At 38.4% G+C, this 19,152-nt stretch overlaps 1 protein-coding gene across 2 annotated transcripts in view; it reads left to right on the forward strand.

Moving 5' to 3' along the window:
- The window catches only part of plxna2 (plexin A2), a 185,023-nt gene that overhangs the window by 17,692 nt on the left and 148,179 nt on the right, over positions 1-19,152 (forward strand). For both annotated transcript variants that reach the window (NM_001123475.1, XM_018091073.2), the window contains 1 exon segment: positions 17,417-18,701. In NM_001123475.1, the coding sequence (NP_001116947.1) occupies positions 17,505-18,701 (1,197 nt within the window). In that variant the 5' untranslated portion in view covers positions 17,417-17,504.

The following is a 19,152-nucleotide window of genomic DNA, read 5'->3' on the forward strand; positions in this document are numbered from 1 at the left end:
CTTGTTTCCTATTGCATACCTTTGCAGATGCAGGTGAATACAGTGAAGATCTATACTATCAGTTTACCAGGGGTATTCCATAGTAAAAGGACATGTACTGGCTTATATAGGTGGATAAATTGTCTATGCACAACTGAAAAGCACAAAAATATGCATGTGTACATATATATATACCGTAATAGTGGAAGGGCACTCTCCTAAAAACAAAAAATTTCCTGTGTGCCCAGTGTAGATATGGAAATGTAAACGAAAGAACACAGCACTTGCAGGGCTTAGAAAAAAACAAAAAACCCTTTATTAGTGAAAAACAAAAATCAACGTTTTGGTCACAACTCCTGGTCCTATCTTGAGAAAGATCCAGGAGTTGTGACCGAAACGTCAATTTTCCTTTGTACTAATAAAGGATTTTTTGTTTTTTCTAAGCCCTGCGAGTGCTGTGTCGTTTCGTTGTTTACATATATATATATACAGGTAACGGACCCCTTATCCGGAAACCCATTATCTCTCATAGACTCCTTTTTAATCAAATAATTCAGAATTTTAAAACTGATTTCTTTTTTCTCTGTAGTAATAAACCAGTACCTTTTAATTGATCCCAACTAAGATATAAATAATCCTTATTGGATGCAAGACAATCCTATTGGGTTTAATTAATGTTTTATTGATTTTTTTTTAGTAGACTTAAGGTAAGGAGACCCAAATTATGAAAAGACCCCTTATGCAGAATACCTTTGGTCCCGAGCATTCTGGATAACGGGTCCTATAATTGTGTGTATATATATCACACACACACATATATATATATGTGTGTATTACCGCTTAGCCTACTGTGATATATAGAATTCCTGAGCTGAATGGGTGCTCTTGTCATATAACAGAGTAGCTGAATAACTGCACATCCTGCTGCCTTCCTCTTGGCTCCTGGAAGAGAAAGCAGGCCATATTACACTGCCTCTCAACAAGAAAAAGTAAAAGGTGTCCGGTGTTGGTTTAATGGAGATAGATTGGCCCTGCAGGGTCACACTAAGGGCAGACCTGCTTCACACATCCGTGTTCTCCATGCAAAACAGGGGATGTGACAGAGCCAATATCATAATGCTGACACCTTGTAGCCTTCTGGGATTGTGGCACAGATATTCCATGCTATAAAAGCACAGATGGGTTTCTTCCGTGTCGCTACATATTGCTTCATATTGATTTAGAGAGCAGTGCAAACATGCAGGAAGCAGAATCTTGTAGCTCTAGCAATCTGTTCTTTCTCTCTATATTAAGTCTTAACATTTTCTTCCCGTGTAGCTATTGTTGCTGCAGAAGAGCTTGCAATCTGCCTTGAAAGTGCTCAAAGTGTGCATATTCTTCTTCAACCCAAAATACAAGAGAACGACATCAATGCCTTGAACAAGCAACTGCGTTTTGTATTTGTGTTTTGATTTTTTTTTTTTAAAAAAGCAGACTATATTTTAGTGGCATCAGTCTGTTGGGAATTAAAGGTACATACTGTAGTATGTACCATACAGATAGCGTCATTCTTTCTTGTTCCAATAATGATGTGAAGTCTGATGATATGATTCATATGGTACTCTAAGTAAGTGCTGTCCAACTAGCGGCCCGTGCCCCCCCCCCCCTCTATGTGGCTCCCCACCTGTCTGTCTGCTGTGACTACTTACCTTTGTGTAAACTTTAAATGGTATCAGTACTGATTAACTGGCCCCCTGCATTGTTCACACCTGGCTACGATTTGCCGAAGTCGCCAAAGATGCCTTGAGAGGAAACTTTTGACGACTTTGGCAAATCATAGCGACTTGTATGCCATCCCACCGGCCTTTACATTCTTGCCGGTGGGATTGCATTGTGAGGAGATTAGTCGTCCGTGGCAACAAAGATTTGTCACGGGGTGACTAATCTCCCCATCTGCCACTGCCCTTAGGGTGAAGACACACAGAGCTACTAATAGCAGCTACTTTTCCATGGCTACTAAATGCCAGAAAGTCCCCTGTCATATACAATACTGTGACAAATAGCTGCTACTAGTAGCTCTGTGTGTCTTCACCCTAAGGGCAGTGGCAGAATCTATACAAAACAAAGTTTGGCAATGTGTATGTTAGGCAGACTGGATCCCACTGGATATCTTTTGATATCAATTGGTTAGGACTGTGACACACATGCAGATCTCCCTTGTCGCGGACGACTAATCTCCCTGAAATGCCATCCCACCGGCTAGAATATAAATCGTCGGTGGGATGGCATACGAGCAACGATTTGCAGAAGTCGTGGAAGTTTCCTCTCAAGCCGATTTCTGCAACTTCGGTAAATCGTGGCACTGCAGATGCCATCCCACCACGATTTACATTCTAACCGGTGGGATGGCATTTCGGGGAGATTAGTCGCGACAAGGGAGATTTGTCGCACAACATCTAATCTCCCCGTGTGTCACAGCCCTTAGACCAGATGCACCATGTCAGACACAAGGGTGATGATAAGCTGAAGTTCCTCTTCAATTCTTGTGTTTTCTTTGTTTGTACTGTCAACTGGAATGAATCAAGGAGTAGAAAGGTCAGCAAGCCAGCTGATCAGATAACAAATAATATTGGCCAGCATATTTATTAATATTTTAAACTTCCAACATAACAGACAACTTGGAAGCCATTCATGGGTAGACTGGTGGTTGGTTACTTTCACAAAATAACAAATTTGGTTACAGTGTGCAAAGCCAAATATGTTAAGGCCAAATAGACAGTACCTATTTAAAAGTCTGCTATAAGTTATCTCTGCTTGGATCTCTGAAAATACAGTACGTAATCTGTATTTCCATTCCCATTTTTTGGAATATGACTATTATTGTGTTCTGCCTGCATAAAATATTAAGAAACTGGCTTTGCTGCTTGTAACAGAATTTGTTTTCTGTACTTACTGTACCTAATGTATATTCATGAAAAGAAAAAACGTTATTCTAGTTTCTAGTCCATTTGTTTTCATTCAATTCATTTTAGAGATCTTGTGTGAAATATGAGTCGGATGGAGGCTGATAGCATAATATTATACAAATATATATGTTACAGGGTAAAGAGATTGAATATTGGGGATTGCTGTGTACTCTTTGTTGATTGTATCAATATTTCAATATTTTATTAACTAAAATTGGAATGTATGTAATTAAATCCAGTAAAAACATGTTGATAGGCTATTGAATTCAGACCCTTTGTGTCCAAATAGCATATAGTGGTTGTCTGCCCTGAAAGCCAATCACATGCACAAGTCAGGTAAGCTTCGTATGGGAATTCATTTACTTCTCTGGGCTTTTTGATTTTATTTTTCCTTTTTAAGCTTAGGTCATGTCCAGAGAATGAAGATTTTTTTTACTTGTAATCCTGTTGGTTTCAGACAGCGGTTTCCTGAGACGTTTGGTCTGGTTTGTACTTTGTGGTTTTCTCTTTTTTTTCCCCTTACAATTGACAGGTGTCAGTACAGCTATAATAAATATATGTCTTCTTTTGAGCAAAAATAATATATTGTTCATTTTCAGTAAACATAGGCAGTATTAGGCATGCCTGCCTCAGAGAGATTACAGTCTGTTTGTGCCTTAGGCAAAGGGGAGCTTTAGTGACTTTTGCTCAGGGTTTGCAGAACTGACAGTTTGGTGAGTAAACTAGATTACATTGTAAAGCCAGTTAGTGATCTTATCGCATAACCAGCCCTCTGAGGGAGAGTCACCATAATCTATACCTCCATCAAATATAAATACAATTCTTATGATTACAGAAATATTGTATATGTAAATCTTCTTATGGAAGCTTACTCCATTTTCCCCAAGCTATTCCATCATCTCAAACAAGCATGTGGGTGAATCAAATCACTTCTGTCTGCTTATTATTTCCACTGGTCTCTTGCAGATCTATACAATTCATGGCTACAATGAGAACCCTTCCGTTTGTACCATGTTTGTGTTGTTTGTATTTTCTCAACATTGTATTAAGAGTTCTCTCAATGTTATCATTAAATTATATTAATACTCTTGTGTCAGTGTTCTAGGGAAGTCCTTTCTATTGTTACCACTTTGTGCTTTGGTGAACAGAAAACTGCTCCTGACCCTGCTGTAAGGTGACTGCTTGTACGGCAGAAGTGACAGGTAGTAAAGCTTACAGGGCAGAGGTTTCCCTTAACTAGATAAACCAACAGTTTCATGATTTCCAAAAACTCATGTTCTCTAAAGGCATAAAAACTTGGGATTTGCCACAGAGGGTATGTGACAACTACAATCAAGTCAACCTCCACCACAGCCACTTACCCTTGAATGAAAAGAAACACCAATGTATTTGGTAGACAATGGTGCCAACAGGGGGCATAGCTTAAGACAAGGCAACAGACAAAGCTTCAAATTTAGATGAACTTAAAGCAAGTATCTGCAAGGTACAGCATTTACCAATAGGCTCAAGGTGCCCTATGCATTTTTGTGTCCGTGGTGCTTTCCAAAGGAAAATTACAGTGAGGCAAAACCCAGGAATATACTGTACCATGTATTTTCACCATCCTATTTCATGTGTATAGTGCTTTCTCCCATGGGTGCTTAGTGTTTAGAAGTTACAAGAAGCTGACATGAGACTGAACCTGGAGTCATCAGGAAATGAAAAAATGAAATGAATTTTGGTTAAACAGAACAGAGTTTTGTACTAAGGAGGTGTCATTCGCTCTTTCTTTTTAACAATTTTGCCTTTGTCACATAACTGTCCTATACAGTGTGTGTCACTAACATATATATGGAATGTGTTGGTTAGGATAGACACAACGGAAACATACAACCATAAGTTATCCTGAGAAGACAAGTTATATCCAAATACACTGTCAACTAGATTCAGATTAGCATGGTAAGTGTTACATTTTTATTCTTTTTGTTACTTGCATACCCAACCAGAATCAAAGTGAACATGGCGCATGGAGTTTTGGTGTCTGTTCCCATAGGCACAGATCAATAGAGAAGAGTGGTACCAATTAATAATTGCTTAGAAAGCATAATTATGCACAGCATGACAAACACATGTTAAAATACGTTTGGGTATATACCTTTAAATGCTACCTTGTGCAGGAAAGACTCATTAAAACAATGAGAGCAAAACCAAATCTATAGCAGAACACTTAGCATATGTCTCAATCTATATTAGAACACATAGCATATGTCTCAGGTACAAAGCTACCTTCAGTATATAAGGACACATATACATAGTTTTTGCAGATTGGATCCACTATAAAAATACAAAGGGGGTTGTGGGAGCACTCTAAGGCCAGTTAAATTGTAAAGTATTATGGAAGTAGACCTGGACCATGCCGTAATATACAAAAAAGTTCATGATCTTATGAGCCACCATACCATGTCAAAACCACCATAAGGTGATATTATTTATCTCTGGTTCTTTTCATAGGTTGGCACCACCCTGGTTTGTTGTATTTAATGGGAGAAGTGTTTTCTGGCCAAAGCATTGGTCTCACAGACTGATCCTCCTGAGAAAATTCAGGATCAACACCAAATCTTTAGTTGGCCATACATGGGCCGATAAAAGCTAGTTAAATTATTTCAGAAGGAGTCAGTAGCTTATTGTCCCATGTGTGGGGCCCACAGCCGAGCAGGTTTTATTTTCCCATCTGCAAGAATTTTTCCGTCAGAGCATTGATTCTGTCCTTTTACTGATGGCCTGCATTGTTCAATTATTTATTGCATTCCAATTATTGGCCTGAAGGTCAAACACTCAGATCAACCCAATATTGTCCAGCTTAAGGTGGGCATATCTGATAAAAATGTGCTAATTTTGAGCAGATCTTGTATGTATGTCCAGCTTTTATAAAGACCATGGCCATGAAAGTAATAGGTATGAGAGTGCTTTAACCACATAGAAATGTATCCTGCGATCAGAATTAGATTGGTAAACTATAAAGGGTGTTGTTGGAGCACTGCAAGACCAGATAAGTATAAGTTAATAATATCGGAAGTGGAACTGACATTACTTACTTGCTGTCCTCTGTTTGAATGGCAGATGGGCCAGGGTACAGTGGCACATTTTGTATTGTCTTTGTTGTCTATTGATCATAGTGCCTACTATGGTATAGTTCTGAACCAGTGGGCATGACATGAATACTAGTATTGTAGCATACTAATAAAAACAGGGAAGGGTCTGTCAGTGAGTGCAGATGCTACACTGTGTGTCCCTAGAAAAATCTTTAGTCTGCCACAATAAAAATGCACTTAGTATATATGTCTTTCCACACCCTTTTTAATGTTCTGTTCATTTTAACCACTATGTTGTCTGTTGAGGATATTTTAGAAGTATCTTTGGAAATTCAGAAGAAGGAGAATAATATATGCAAAGGTCATTAGTGCTATTTTAATTCTGGCATCTAAATTGATCTCAAGCTTTGCCAAGGCTGTTGCTTTAATAGACTGGAAACAAATGGCATTTGTACCGCTAATATTTCTCCCACTGCTTTCCTGCATTTCTTGAGCACTTGTAAATGTTAAGATGTAATCGGGAATCTATTTTTGGAATAATCTCCTTGCAGGGCTGAGAAGGCGTTTGTTAATGGTAGCTTTTGCGTGAAAAAAGCATAATGCGCTATGTCATTTTACTCCACCCCCCCTCCTCTTGCTGCTTTCCCTGCAGTTGCATGCAGCTTGTGTCTTTGGCATAGAGTCACCCTGAAAATTAAGAGGCTGCTTTGCTAATCACTCTGGTTTTCATGGGAGAATTCCTGCAAACTTATGGTGATTTGTCTCAGTTGTCTGGGTTTTTTTTTTCCGCATGCCTGAAACTTTTTATGTGTTTATTTCTAATTTAAAACAAACATTAATATACAAAGCATAAGCCTTTCACACTTATACTCCTTAGGATGAGAAGAAGATATAGAACTAAACATGTGAAGGAGAAAAGTATAACAGACTAGTACTTTTTATTATTAATGTTTATTTTCCATGGTTTTCTTAATTAGGGATGAGTAAAGGTCACATAGAGTATTTCTAACCTGCCATTATACAAATATGAGTGGAAATTGCAATACTATGTGCATTCATAGGGGCATCTAGTAGTAATAGAAATATGTCCACCTTATGGTGAGTACCTCAACTGGCATATATACTATATATATATTATAGTGCAGTCTGCATGATAATTTCTGTGCATTACTGAGTCTAAGAGGGCCGGGGTGTTTTGTGTGCTTTTATATATTTGCCATTAAATTGCCTTACTAGTAAAAGAGGGTTTAAAATCACACTAGACTGGTACATGGGGTTTGTTGTTAGCAAACAAAGAGAATCCAAATATTTCATTCCTAAAATAAAGGAAGGAGTGCACAGGGAGGGAGCCAAAAATCCAACATTGCTCTCATAATAAAAGCCAATGCAGCTGGCGTTCATTGACATATAAATTGTTCCTTTGGTCCTGTCATTTCTAAAGGGGTAGCTTGTTTTTTTTTCTTTCTGTGTTTTTCTTTCTTTCTTTCTTTCTGTTTCTTGTGCATAAAATTTGTGCTAATAATGTGCTGCGTGTGCGAATGACTGACAGCTGGAATGAGCAAAGACTAATAATGCTTCTCCCAGCCTTGCTGGTGACAGTTAAATGATCTGTCCCTGCTCTCCCAGTCTCTGCGTTTTTCTTTCCTTCACAAGGAAATCTCAAAGCCATTTGAATAATAATCTTATAGCCTCCATTAGACAGAGAAAGAAATCAGCAGAGACCCACGATTACTCCTTCTATCCAATAATTATTTAAATACCAGATAACTCCTTTCAGCTTAATTGAAGCCTTTCAGATCCATCCCCAAGGCTTGTACTCCCTTCGCTTGTTGCCGTAGTTCTTTTAAAGGGGTCGGAAAAGAGGCTAAGTGCCAGTTTTGTTATCGTAATGATACCAGTTTGATTTCGAGATGGGCTGTTAATGGCCTTATTGCAATGCCATGAAATATCATACTAATTGCACTTTATTACTACAGTGATGCTAAGCTCCTTCCTAAGACCATTGGAATGGACTCTGTGTGGCTGATGGTTAGTAAATGTTTGCCTACACCATGGCATACAATCTCAAAACCACAGCTTTTGTATGGGATGGCATGACTAGGCAAGGGGTTTGAAAATCTATTGTTACCAGATTAGTGTCAGCTCTATGTACAGGGGCACTCCTGCCACGAGGTAAATTGAGAAACTTGCCTCAGGCAGCAGTGCTGCACAGGTTCTAAGAGCTGAAATTCCAGATTTTAAACTGGAAACTTTTTGTGCAGGAAGGCATTTGCGCACTCTACAATAGAGATATGGCCCATTCTTGCCCCTGTAGGAGCACAAAAAAGTAAGTGCGGAGGTTGAGGGGGGAAGGCAGCATTAGAAAGGCCACCTCAAATGGTGTAGGGACCAGGAAGCAACTCCTAAGAGCTATGCGGGCAGGCGGGCGAATAATCTCCCCGTCTGCCATGGCCCTAATGTGTCTCTTTTCAGGTCTACACTATCATACTGAGTAGTAAAACTGGGCAGAGAAGCATCAGGAGATGCTTTTTGCAACAGACAATGGAGCTTATGCCACTCTGTCAATTCCACCTTGGCAGGTTCTTGTATTATATTCATGATATCAGCAATGTAAAAACTGCTAATATCATTAAATCTACCTTAGAAGACTGTAGAAGAGCACTCAGCATTTTTACATTAAGTTATGTGGGTGGCCATATATGCCTTTTATATACAAAGTTGCACAGGGGCAGTGAATGTTATAAAATGTGGCCGCTATATAAAGTATAATAATACTACAGCACCCTGGCTGAAGCACATTAGTTGGCAGACAAACCTCTGTTGGGTTTTTTGTTACTGTGCAAAGTAAAATCTGATTGTTCATTTTTTCCTGTTTTAGCGACTTGTTTAACCTAGAGGTTGCCCAAATATTTTTCCTTCTCAGTTTCCCATGCAGTTGTTTCAATCACCAGAGGGCAACAGTTAAGATTTATGGCTTCTGTGTTAAAAATGCCAGTCGCTTCTGCACGTACACAATGCCTGAATTATTAGAATCAACCCAAAACTGAAGCAGACTATGCGCCACCATGCACAGATAAACTGCCTCTGTAGTTATATATATATATATATATTTAAGCTTATTCCAGTGCTAGTCTCTTCAGAATAAGTGGTTGGTACTGAGGTTTCTCTTCTGTTCAAGGCTTTAGTTAGAATGTTCAATTCAGCATTTAATTTGTTGCAGTTGAATGTCAATGATTAGTCAGGAAAACAGATATTAGGGCTCTTTGATGAACACAAACGCAAGTGCAAAATTGCTGGCATTTAAATAGTATCACAAAGCTGCTTGTGTCTATAGACACTCCTCTCTACTTGCAGCTTGCAGCAAAATGCCACTTGCTTCCGCTTTTATGAGTGATGTTCGATTTACAGTGGAAATGGACACAAGCTGCAATTATCATCACATTGCAAACTAAGGTGAACTAAATATAACTGTATTTGCACTCACATTGACAATGGCAAAAATGCCACAACTTCTGTGGGATTTACAAACACAGATGCTGATAAGTCAGCATCCGCTAGGATACTGGAATATTGGGGAAAGACATTGCATTGTGGATAATAACCACGGCAAAATGAGTGCATTTATAGGCTTTACACATTTAATTTGCATTCTCAAATTAGTCCTATTGTTTTAGTAGAAGCTGTTTAGACCACGGAGTGAAACTGTAGCAGGTTGCACTGTAGCACAATAGTTTTTTTCCCACCATTGATAGATAGGAAGAAAAATTTGCAAAGGTAGCTTTTTTATAAAAGAAACAAAGTGCAGTGGGAACTTGTAAAGTCCAATATTTTACCTATCCTGACAGGGGAATGCTGTCCTACCAGCTGTTTCTTAATACCTGTGTGCGTTGCTGTTGTGTCAGCTGTCTAATAATGGGATATTTACTGTCAGAAATGACTGATTCTCTGGCACCCTCCCTTGTAAAAGGGGACCTGAGGGACAGCTGGCTATGATATTACAATGGGTGTCTGCAGAGCGACAAGGATTCCCATGCAGGGCAGCCAGAGATCAAACTCTTAGAGGTTTTATCTTACATGTGGGGGTGGGGAGTGAATCTTAACAAGTATCAAACAGTATTTGCTTGTTCATTGAGTGCACGGCTGTATTCCTATACACTCCAAGAGCAAGGAGCAGGCTGCCTTTTTCCTCAAAAGCAAGAACAGTTCATTCTCACACAGGCGAGTCAGCTATTTGGCTGATAAACCCCACAGACACACACAGAGGTTGGTTTATTGTTGGTTTTGGAATTTAGTAATGAAAGCTATTAAAATGCTAAAAAAAAGAACTTTATGGAAATTTTCATAAAATCAGTTCTTGAGATAAAATGAAAATATTTTCCAACAACTCACTGTGTGAAGACATTCAATTAAGCGTATGGGTTTAACATTTGCTTTTCTGATTCTGTGGGAAGATATGCTGCCATTACTTGTGACTCTTACCAGCAAAGCCCAATGCTGACCAGTAGATGGAGGTTCCTATCTAGCACAGCACTTTCTCATCTAATGGAAAATGTTCCAGATGTGTTGCAATGTGCTAGCACCAACCATCACATAATTGTAACACCCTTAAAGGATAATTAGTGGTGGGGCTTAGTAAGCTCATGGCAGAATCAAATGGCTTAAATCAAATGGGATGACTGTATATTTGTGTTTTTTATAAATGTTTATAGGGCTAATGATGAATATAGGCTTGTATTGTCTCCAGAGCATTGTCAAGCCATTAGGCAATGTCTTAAAAACCCTAAGGTCATACTTTCCAATAACCATGTACCTGAAAGGACCCCTTTTTTGTTCTGAGATGGATTATCTAGTCACAACTATTTATTTCTATAAGACTTGTGAAAAATTGTAATTGCAATGGGATGTTACCTTAGGGTGGTTGATTTTCACATTTGGCTAATATTTCTTTTGAACTTAGATTTTTTCTGTTTTTCACTGTGCCTGCTTCCAGATGTTCCCTCTGGTTTATTTTCATTACTTAATAGGATGCATCCCACCCGCTCTGTCAGAAAGTGTTTATGAGCTGAGGAAAGCTCCACTTTTCAGATCACAGGCTTTAATTTAGTGGGCTGCAATTCCATTTAAAATGGGTGGCGGTACTTATCTGCCTATGAGCTACAGCTAAATTTGAAAATATTGGTAATGCAGTTTTGCTCATAGAGAAATATCTGTAAGGCTATCCAGCCAATCCAAACGATATAGCCATGAGTGGCAGTAACAGTTTCAAGAAGATGTGTGTTTCAGAAACCACAAAAATTAAAAAAGCAACACAACCTAAATCAAGGCATAGTGGAATAATAGAATAGAAATGAGACTAAAGGAAAATTCAAAACTCATATTCTTGAATACAGTTTAGCAAGGGCCCCAGTTGGCTTCCAGAAAGTTAGTGTTTTCACAGTGGCTTATAGAGTTGTGATAATATTTAGAAATTGTAGTGAGGAACGTGACATCTTGACATAGAGACAGAGCTTGTTTGGAAACTGCAGAGCTAGTCAATGGCTCATTGCTGTTATAGTTTCAACTGCATAGTTTTGCTTTCACTGGATTTGTATATTCTGCAACCGCATTCAGAATAATCTTGGAAAAAAGTAGCACAAATTGCAAAATACGACATCCTAAACCAAAATATTGCTTGAAAATGAATTTAAAAAGTTAGTGCGTGGCGCAGAAGGCAGCCCTGTACCCAATGCTTGCTCTAGGGATGTGGTATATAATGGGCTCATGAGCACTTTGTGCCTCTCAGGCTAGTGTTTGTGAATAATGTTCAAGCTAAGGAGACATCCATGTACCATCCCCAGCCTGCTCATAAATACACTGCTGCCAAACACAGCCATTGCTTTATTCATGGGACAGCTGCAACGCTGTGCTCCAAAATAGACTAAGGGCAAAGACACACTGAGCTACTAGTAGCAGCAACTTTTTCACAGCAACTAAACTCCAGAAAATACCCTGCCACAGACAATAATGATAATTTCCTCTACTAAAACACACGTAGAGACAATTATCAGTAAATGATCAGCATTGTCTATTTTAGTAGCCACTAAGCTGCTACTAGTAGCTCTGTGTGTCTTCACCCTTACATGTATGGATGGTAAGGGGCACATTTACTAAGACACGAATCTGAACCGAATTGGAAAAATTCCGATTTGAAAACGAACATTTTGCGACTTTTTCGTATTTTTTGCGATTTTTTTCGGCGTCTTTGCGACTTTTTCGTTACCAATGCGATTTGCGCGAAAAAACGCAAGTTTTTCGTAGCCATTCCGAAAGTTGCGCAAAATCTGCCGATTTTTTTCGTAGCGTTAAATCTTGCGCGCAAGTTTTAACGCTACGAAAAAAGCGCAACTTTTTGCGCAAGTTTTAACGCTACGAAAAATCACCAGATTTTGCGCAACTTTCGGAATGGCTACGAAAAACTCGCGTTTTTTCGCACAAATCGTATTAGTAACGAAAAAGTCGCGACATTTTTCCGAAAAAATCGCAAAATACCGATCATTATGAAAAAAACGCAATCGGACGCATTCGGCCCGTTCGTGGCTTAGTAAATGTGCCCCTAAGTGTGGTTTACAGTTTACAAAAACATGCCCTCATTTTTTGTACTTTGTATCCTGCCCCGCACTTCATAATGAGCCCTAATTAGTTACACTTTACAAAAATCAAATGAAATAGTTTTCCATCTGGTTTGACAAATAAGGGGCAATGGCACTTTCTGATTGTATTTCAAGATGTTTTGAAACTTCACAGCTGGTTAAGCCATTAGTCTTCAACTGGAAATTTGTGCCAACTGGAAATTTAAATAACAGATTCCTGACCAATAAAAATTATAGTTAAGCTGTAATTCTATGTACAATGCATACCTCTTACTCTTAAACCCTTTCCTATTTACGTCTAACAGCACATGTCAAGTGTTTATAGTTTGTTCACTGTGTGGGTTGCAAAGTGGCATTATCGTATTTGCAATTTGGTAAGCAGCTCTTAAATCTCAGCCACCCCCACCCTCCATTTATGTACAGAACATCTTGTTCCTTCACTCTTTATTCATGCATTAAATGAATATTTGTGTCTATATATATATATATATACCTTTAATGAAGAAGAAACCATACATATGTAAATGGAAAGACAAGTACATTGATATTACCAATAAATTAACACCATTAATAATGAACAAAACCTTTTAATTGTATATACTGTATCAATAGCCCCCAGGTAGTGGGATAAGCCCAATGGCAAATTGTTGTGTGTAATGGCTAGCCATGGAAATCTAAAAAGTGCTCACTAAGGGCCGTGACAGACCGGGAGATTAGTCGCCCGCTAGGATGTAAATCGCAGGTGGGATGGCATACGCAGCGCCGAAATCAGCAAAGTTTCCCTAAAGACAGAAGTATTAGAACCCAAGCTGTAAAAGCCAGCTTTTAGGGATTGTTCACCGTTGAGTTAAGTTTTAGTATGATGTAGAAAGTGATATTCTGAGACAATTTGCAATTGGTCTTCATTTTATATTATTTGTAGTTTTTTAGTTATTTTATTTTCAGTTTAGGAGCTCTCCAGTTTGGAGTTTCAGCAGCTATTTGGCTATTAACAAAAAGTACAATGACAATAAAACTGTAGCCTCACAGAGCAATAGTTTTATGGCTGCTAAGGTCAATGACCCCCATTTAAAAACAGCAAAGAAAAAGGCAAATAATTAAAAAACTGTAACAAATAAATAATGAAGACCAACTGAAAAGTTGCTAAGAACTGGGCATTCTATAACATACTAAAAGTTAACTTAAAGGTAGACCACCTCTTTAAGGTAGCAGCATTTTATTGGGGCAGCACTACAGGTTATGAAGTCCCTTTATGTGGCAGGAGAAGCCATGGATGTGCTCAGCAATGCCATTACACAAACCAGTCAGTTCCATGTTCACAGGTATGGGCAGATGTGCTGTTAATGCAAGTATGAGCACGGACTGAAACAAGTATCTCCCAGCACCGATGGGCACTAAGCCCTGGCACAAAGTGCGGGACCCAGTCAGTGGTTCTCATAAAGACATGTCATTGACAGACACAGAACCTGAGCACATAATTTGTCTCATATCTTATTACCCAGGGCATAGGCTGACACTAATCCTGACAAGCTTCTTTGTCAAAAACCCACTTGTTGAAAGGAAAAAAACACTCTTTTTTTAAATGTTGCTGAAATAGATAGAGAACAGTATCAGTATGGCTAGCCATACAATATATGTATAAAAAAAAACTATAGAAGGTGAAATGCTAGAGCATATACAATGTAACAAAAGGTAAAACAGTTTAGACAGTTCAGACAGTTTATCATAATGTTACACTGAAACTTCAATTTTACATCCCCTGATTTCAAGTTTTCCTGCGTTTTACACCATTGTTTTGTGGTCCCCCTAAAATATAACACATAATAAACTTCCCTGATTTGACATTTTTTCCAGATTTTGCACCATTTATTTCTGGTCCCTTGAAAAACATAAAATGGGAATTCTACTCTATATCCTAAATATTGTAACATTTGGAAACAACATAAAGTCCAGACACAAGCATCAATGGCTTGGTTTATTTTGTCCAGTCCATTAATAGTGTATAGTCTATCAATATACCTGTATTCATTCTCTAGCACAGGGATCCCCAACCTTTTATAACTGTGAGCCACATTCAAATGGAAAAAGTTTTGGAGAGCAACACAAGCATGAAAAAAGTTCCTGGAGGTGCCAGCGAGAGCTGTAATTGGCTATTTGATAGCCCCTATGTTGACTGGAAGCATATAGAATGCTTTGTTTGGCAATTACATTGGTTTTTTTTGCAATCAAAACTTGCCTCATAACCAGAAATTCAAAAATAAGCACCTGCTTTGAGGCCACTGAGAGTTGGCGAGCAACATGTTGCTCAAGAGCCACTGGTTGGGGATCACTGCTCTAGCAACATCTTCACCCTATTATTATTACATCCTCTGGGAGGAATTGGGCAGTAATCTGTGACCATACTCTCGAGTTACTCAGTTCCTCAATGTGCCCTGCGGTACCCAATCCCAAGTGATTAAAAAGTAAAGCTCTATCTGTCTCACAGTTCTGTCTTTCTATTGCCTGTTGGCTTATCCTTGGTAAATAACAACTAGGTATATACTCTCTCTCTCTCTCTCTCTCTCTCTCTCTCTCTCTCTATATATATATATATATATATATATATATAGAACATGGAGGAACACTCACCAAAAAAGAAAACATGCCTGGATGCAGGAAAAATGCAACAAAAAAGTACTGCACTTAACAGGCTCTTTTAGAGTAATTGATTTTAAAAAACACACAAATAAACAAACAAAATCATTTATTTTGTTTCTTTATTAAAATCAGTTATTCTAACTAAGCCTGTTGAGTGCAGTACTTTTTGAATATATATAATAGTAATTGCATTATATTTCTTTTCCATTGCACATGCTCACATACTTATATATACAGTACATATATACTATGGACCCGTAATTATGTAGAGTTCATTTTTTGTTTAAATCAGCCTTACTATATGAATGTATACCTCAGTATTCCTTCATTTAGTTGTTTTAATAATATAAATATTTAAAAACAAAACATAAAAAATCGGTTATTTAGCTCTTAATGAAAATGTTTTAGTGTTTGTATAAATGTGTTGTATAAATTAGATTAGATGTAAGCTGTGCTGTGGCAAGGACAGAAAATAATGGTGAACAATTTCTGTATATGACTGCAGAACACATAAATAATAATAAAACAAACTAACAATTAAAATTTGAGAACATCAAAAATCAGAGTCCATTAACTTGTCTCATCTGAGTAATGCCAAGGTTTTTCACTTTTAGAAAGGCAAGGGAAGAATTTATTTGATGGTGATGCCAATGGGTTTAGTTCCAAACAGTAACTACAAATATAAAGGAAACTTGCCTTTTGGAATTTTAATTGCTTTATGTAAGTAATGACGTTAATCGTGTGGTACTGCCCTCTTAACTTGCCGTGTAGCTGAGTGGGAACAGCTTATGTTGTACTGACAGTATTTTCTTTAATATAGTTATGATAAATAATATGTATATTAATTACAAAAGACATTTCATCTTCATACAATCTGAAGTATTTTTTTTAAGTTTGACTTTAATTTAGGACCTGCAAAAGCTGCCCACAGCACAGTTGAAACCTGAAAGTACAGATTAGATGAGTGAAGCGGATTTATTTTTGGTTGTTAGTTTCCCTTTCATCGCTCTGTTTTCCTCTGCACGCTATACATTTCGGTTCTTTATAACCTCCTCTTCACTGTCAACAGATTCTGAACAGACTGCAGAAAAATGTACACAATTAAAATGCCGACATGTCCTGTTCACATATACAGGATCTGCCTTAAGTACTGTTTTCCTTCTCTGTGTCACACTAGGCAGTCAAAACCATTTGGTCGCATCCACGCATCCCCCGCACGCCGTAGGTACACAAAGATAAAAGAAATCCCTTTTGACTCATATTTTTGTTGTTCTTGAGGCCAGAAATGCTCAGAGATAATTACATTGAAATGATGGCTCCTGGGCCTCTTCTCCACACAGATGCTGATCATCTGTCTAATATTCCCTGTGGGATGAGATGTTCAGGAGATCTACACAGGACCTGCCTATCTGTTCCATGTTTAATCTTGTGATTGCACTTGGTAATATTGCAGTCTATGATCGCTAGAGGGAAGGGGGGTTTTAACTTGTTCCTGCTGAAATTTCTGCATTGCCTGGAGTTGAAAAGACAATTATTGTACAAGCAGCCCGTAAATGGGATGTTTGCTGGAACACCTGTTCTGTACACATGCAGCCAAGAGGGAAAAGGTTTGTCTTCTGTGGCTTTGGTTTGCAAACACTTGTTCTGTTAGTGAAGTATAGGTTTGCTGTTCTCTGTAATTCAATGTTATCTCAGTTTGTTGGAGGAAACTGTTGCTTTGAGTTTATGTGTGACCATTAGAAATAGAGTCAAGTACCAAGTTATGCATAGTTTGTCCCATGTTTACTTTTATTACTGTAACTGCATCAGACCAATGTATGCTCTCTGGTGATTGCTACTGGTTACTGGATAATACAAACGTGTGCTTGTGCGTCGTCATTTAAGAATCAACAAATCAAATAATAGTCTTTAACGGCTGTGAATGTAAACTCAGATATGCCAGACAATATATAACTCCAAGGGTTATTAAGTACAGAGGGTACTGAAGAAACTGTAATTAATCTGCATTAATATAATGAGATGAATATAAGTTCATAAAACTAAGTAAGTTTATTGGATGGTGCGTGTGATCTTTGTAATGACCAGCATGCAAAAGCATGAAATTAAATATGTATGCCATGCGCTTTTTTAATGTAGATTTGTCTTTATTTTTCAGAACCATGTAAAGAACACTGAAGTACAGGAGGAGGTAAACACCAAAGAGAGTCTGGGAAACATATCTCTTCCTTGTCTCCTCCCACACAATGGAACAGCGAAGGATCTTGATGTGGACTCAGGGACCAGTACGCCTTCAATATTGGGCTTCTTCTTCAGTCTTGATAGTTTTGGCCATGTTATCATTAGACTTTCCCTGTGCTTCCCTTTCTAACACCTTTAACACTGAACACAGGGATTGGACATTTAGCCACCTTACTGTACACCAGACCACAGGGGCAGTGTATGTAGGGGCCGTAAATAGAATCTACAAGCTCTCTGGAAACTTGACTCTGTTGGTATCTCACAACACAGGCCCAGGGGAGGATAACAAGTCATGCTACCCTCCACAAAATGTACAGCCCTGTAGTGAACCTCGTACTTTGACAAACAATGTGAATAAACTTCTCATCATTGACTATGCTGAAAACCGTCTCTTGGCCTGTGGGAGCTTGTATCAGGGTGTGTGCAAGCTTCTTCGTCTGGATGATTTGTTTATCCTTGTGGAGCCATCTCACAAGAAAGAGCACTATCTCTCAAGCGTTAACGAAACAGGTACCATGTATGGAGTGATTGTTCATACTGAAGGTCAGGATGGCAAACTGTTCATTGGAACTGCAGTAGATGGCAAGCAGGATTATTTCCCAACACTTTCCAGCAGAAAGCTGCCTCGAGACCCAGAATCCTCTACCATGTTGGATTATGAGCTGTACAGTGACTTTGTATCATCTCTCATTAAAATCCCATCAGACACACTTGCCTTGGTCTCACATTTTGACATTTTTTACGTGTATGGGTTTTCTAGTGGCAATTATGTCTATTTCCTCACTGTTCAGCCAGAAACTCCAGAGGGCATCTCCAGCAATTCAGCCAATGACCTATTCTACACGTCCCGCATTGTAAGGTTATGCAAAAATGACCCTAAGTTTCACTCTTATGTTTCTCTGCCCATTGGATGCACCAAGAATGGAGTGGAGTATAGGCTTCTGCAAGCTGCTTACCTTACAAAGCCTGGAGCAACGTTAGCTAGGTCACTGAAGATTACCACGCAAGATGATGTTCTTTTTGCCATATTCTCCAAAGGCCAGAAGCAGTATCACCACCCACCTGATGATTCTACATTGTGTGTATTCCCAATCAAGACTATTAACTCACTTATTAAAGAAAGGCTACAGTCTTGCTACCAAGGAGAGGGTCATCTGGAACTAAACTGGCTTTTAGGAAAGGATGTCCAGTGCACTAAAGCTGTAAGAAAATTTCCTTTAAAAATCTTTTTTTTTGTTAATTCAGCTATAATGTATCACTGGTATGTTTCATGACATTCTAGGTTCAACTCACTAAGGAAAGTCTGGAAGTCAGGTTGCTCCAATACATGCATGCAGCAACTTAACTCCTAAACATTCTTACTGAGTCAACCAAGAATTATGGACAGCAGTATCTTTGAAAATTGTGTATTTGGGGACATGGGAATAACATACCATTGATTTATAAAAAACATATCCTTTTATTACCTATCATTTTCAGAAGTTCTTTTTATAATGGCTCCAAGTAAGATGTCTTTGGAAGGTTTTATATTGTTTGTCCAAAACTCCCTAGGCAAAGCCCAGGACAAATTCCACTTACCTTTTCATTAAATAATTGCATGAATTTGTTTATTAGAACCACAAAAATGTTGGCTCTAGTAAACAATTTTTTTTG

This window comes from Xenopus tropicalis, chromosome 2 (assembly GCF_000004195.4).
Source record: "Xenopus tropicalis strain Nigerian chromosome 2, UCB_Xtro_10.0, whole genome shotgun sequence".
NCBI lineage: Eukaryota > Metazoa > Chordata > Amphibia > Anura > Pipidae > Xenopus > Xenopus tropicalis.